At 47.3% G+C, this 3,926-nt stretch overlaps 1 protein-coding gene across 1 annotated transcript; it reads left to right on the top strand.

Annotated features, from left to right (window-relative positions):
* Positions 1 to 817: 817 nt before the first annotated feature.
* Positions 818 to 2,951, top strand: tll (nuclear receptor subfamily 2 group E member tailless). The gene is made up of 2 exons (XM_002054057.4): positions 818 to 1,145; positions 1,245 to 2,951. Exons 1-2 carry the CDS (start codon positions 1,070 to 1,072, stop codon positions 2,519 to 2,521), a joined length of 1,353 nt encoding a protein of 450 aa, XP_002054093.1. The 5' UTR covers positions 818 to 1,069; the 3' UTR covers positions 2,522 to 2,951.
* The last annotated feature ends 975 nt before the right edge of the window (positions 2,952 to 3,926 follow it).

Here is a 3,926-nt window from a genome sequence, read left to right as displayed (position 1 = left end):
CGTGGGGCGATTAAAACGATGCCACTTGAATTTAATTTGAGCTGCCTCTGCAAAAGGCATACTCTAAGCTGGCTTAGGTAAGGTTAAGAGAGTGGCGGGTGGCGGTGCTTGAGCTGGGCACGAGTGGTTAAAGCTGCAGATTTTGAGTGGCTGCCTCAGAGTGGCTTTTGATATGTATGCCCCATCAGCTGCAATTGCATCATAAAAGTTCACTTAGTTCAATAGATGAATGAAAACAATTACAATAAAATCACCCCGCGCCGAACAACCCTTGAGGCAGAGACAAGCGCGACATGTACCCACAGGTACTTTACACAAATCACAAAGCGGCAACAATGGCCAGCGCCATAAACGACCAGCCATGAGTCCTTACGAGGATGTGCCTGCTCGTAATAACAACTGTCGCACAACAGGCTGGCTCTCCAAATCAAAGAGAGACATAGCCAGACTGGGAGAGAGAGAGAGGGAGAGCAAGAGAGAGCGCGTGGCAGGTAGACACTCAGAGCGAACCTCAACGGAAAAAGACCATAAAACCCCAGAGGCGAAAAGTTGAGAATGAGCCTGAGCGACGGCTGCTCAATGAATTTTCGCAATGGCAGCCGCTGCCAGCAGGATCAAAAATCGCTGCCAGCCAGCCTCGTTAGAGCCAATGGGTGGAAGCGAGCACGCTATAGCTGGCCAACCCTGTCTGGCACTCCGAGGCAGCGCAACGACCAATAAACGCGCCCGGTCGCTACCTAGGGGTGATCGACTGCTCGCTGAATGGCACACGGTGGCTGGGTTTGTGAGAGGACGCAGGACTATTAAAACAGGAGCTGGGTGGTGAGCAGACAACACAATCATCCGTGATCTCAACGAGTCCACTTCGCTCGTCCACGTCTCGTCCGTCGTGTTGTTGGGCGCCAGAACAGACGTAAAACTCAAAACCGAACTCGAACTCAAAACCAAACTGAAATAAAAAGCAAATTTTGAAAAAAATTGCGCAAGTGCAAAAAGTGTGTGTGCGTGTTATTATTATCCTGCTCAAAGTCGTGTCTATTAAATCGCCAAAATTACGCCCCACATCGGTATGCAATCGTCGGAGGGTTCGCCAGATATGATGGATCAAAAGTACAACAGTGTACGGCTGTCGCCAGCTGCATCGAGTAAGTATTTGCCCATAGCAGAACTCCTCAGAATGTAGCCCCAACAGCAGCTAGGACGAAACAAACTAACCAAATTTTTTTCTGCTCTGCCGCTTTCAGGTCGCATTCTGTACCATGTGCCGTGCAAGGTCTGTCGGGACCACAGCTCGGGCAAACATTACGGCATCTATGCCTGCGATGGCTGCGCAGGCTTCTTCAAGCGCAGCATCCGTCGCTCCCGCCAGTACGTGTGCAAGTCACAGAAGCAGGGGCTCTGCGTCGTGGACAAGACGCATCGCAATCAGTGCCGCGCCTGCCGTTTGCGCAAGTGCTTCGAGGTGGGCATGAACAAGGATGCAGTGCAGCATGAGCGCGGACCACGCAACTCGACGCTGCGACGTCACATGGCCATGTACAAGGATGCCATGATGGGCGCCGCTGAGATGCCGCAGATACCGCCAGAGATACTCATGAATACGGCCGCCTTAACGGGATTTCCCGGCCTGCCCATGCCCATGCCGGGCGTGCAACGTAGTCATCATCATGCCGCACTGAGCGCCGCCTTCCAGCCACCACCATCCGCCGCCGTGCTCGATCTGTCCGTTCCGCGTGTGCCGCACCATCCTGTGCACCAGGGCCACCATGGCTTCTTCTCACCCACCGCCGCCTACATGAATGCGCTGGCTACTCGGGCGCTGCCACCGACGCCGCCGCTGATGGCCGCCGAGCATATCAAGGAGACTGCTGCAGAGCATCTGTTCAAGAATGTGAACTGGATCAAGAGTGTGCGCGCCTTCACTGAGCTGCCCATGCCCGACCAGCTGCTGCTGCTGGAGGAGTCCTGGAAAGAGTTCTTCATTCTGGCCATGGCCCAATATCTGATGCCCATGAACTTTGCCCAGCTGCTGTTCGTCTATGAGTCGGAGAATGCCAATCGCGAGATCGTGACCATTGTTGCCCGCGAGGTGCACGCCTTCCAGGACGTGCTCAACCAGCTGTGCCATCTAAATATCGACAGCACAGAATACGAGTGTTTGCGCGCCATTTCCCTGTTCCGCAAGTCGCCACCCGCGGCTAGCTCCACCGAAGATCTGGCCAATAGCTCCATTTTGACCGGCAGCGGCAGCCCCAACTCCAGTGCCTCGGCTGAGTCTCGTGGCCTGCTGGAGTCCAGCAAGGTGGCGGCCATGCACAACGATGCCCGCAACGCGCTGCACAACTACATCTCGCGCACGCATCCCAACCAGCCGCTGCGCTTCCAGACGCTCCTCGGCGTCGTCACGCTGATGCACAAGGTATCTAGCTTCACCATCGAGGAGCTGTTCTTCCGCAAGACCATCGGCGATATAACCATTGTGCGCCTCATTTCGGACATGTACAGTCAGCGAAAGATCTGAGTCCAAGTCGGGCCGACTCGAATTGCCGTCGGCAAGAACGCGCCCGCGCACTTGAAGTGCCTTCGTAGTGCTGGAAACTGTGATATCTGAAGTTTGGAGTTGGAGTTGGGGGTAACACTGACTGAGACAGTGGCTGAGACGGTGAATGTGACAGTGACAGTGACAATGACAGTGACCATTGGACAATATTCAACAGTGAACTGCTGCAGATAGCTTACAAATCTCTCGGAGCTGAGCCTTAAAATGTATTCGTTATACGTAAATCAATTCAGAACGTGATTCAAATTGCATTCCGAAAAGTTGAAACTTTTTGTTGTTTAGCCTTAAGTTGCATTAGTTTTTAAGAGCATATCATATGTTTAATGAAATTAGCATAGAAAACATACAAAAAAAAAAAAACACATATCCAAATATACATATAGCTAAAGCTTTTGGAAACAACAACAATAACTGGAATTACCATTCATTGGGCAAAGGGTTTTGTCAGCTAATGATCTATATCGAGAAATACTTATGCCTCAACACTTTTGGGGAATATTTATGAAAAGATTGATATTTGTTAAATATATATACATGGGAAATATATATTACGTATATAATTATTTTCATGTATGTGCATTGTATTTCTCATGGAATTACAAGGAATGTTCCTTTGATCGGTTTCATGAGAGAGAGAGAGAGTTTTTGAAATATTTTTTTGGGTTTTATAATATGGATTTGGGCTAATATTACCAGTCATTAATTCTCTAATATATAAAACAGATTTTACCTAGGATTTTATGTGATACAGATTTTAAAAAGCTTCCTTTTAAATTTTAAAAGCAAAACTAGAATCAATACTGTTTGATTCTATGGCGGTTTCAAGAGGCAGAACCTATTTTCACGAGTATCATTCTATTAGAGCCCTATCATCACACATCGTGCATTATATGAATTGAGTTGTTTATCAATACTATTTTCACACCTTAATTTGTATCCCCTTTGTAGGTATATTTGACTTTCAATCGGACTTGAGCTTTTTAATCGAATCAATATGTTAAAGCTTTGTAAAGCCTTTGATATGTCTGGGGTTTCAATTGTTTTATAAAAATCAAGACTGCAAACCAATTTTGAGCATAACTAGTTCGTGCTGAGAGTTGGTAATTAGTTTGTAGCTAGCTGCCTATTAAGCAGTCGAAACGAAATCCGAAGCACATCCCATTTTTTTTCAAAACTAATAAAATAACTGTTGCCTCAACCATTACGCTTATCCATATATTTGGCAGATGCTAATTTTCGATAAAGATTCAATTTTCAATACAACGGAAAATAATAAAATCAAATTAAACTGTTTCAATTTCTTGAAAATATATGACAAGCCAAGGTTTGATCCACAACCTGAATGGAACACGAAGCGAACATGAAG

This window comes from Drosophila virilis, chromosome 2 (assembly GCF_030788295.1).
Source record: "Drosophila virilis strain 15010-1051.87 chromosome 2, Dvir_AGI_RSII-ME, whole genome shotgun sequence".
NCBI lineage: Eukaryota > Metazoa > Arthropoda > Insecta > Diptera > Drosophilidae > Drosophila > Drosophila virilis.
Note: the sequence above shows the minus strand (reverse complement) of the source record. Positions and strands in the feature narration are given on the sequence as shown.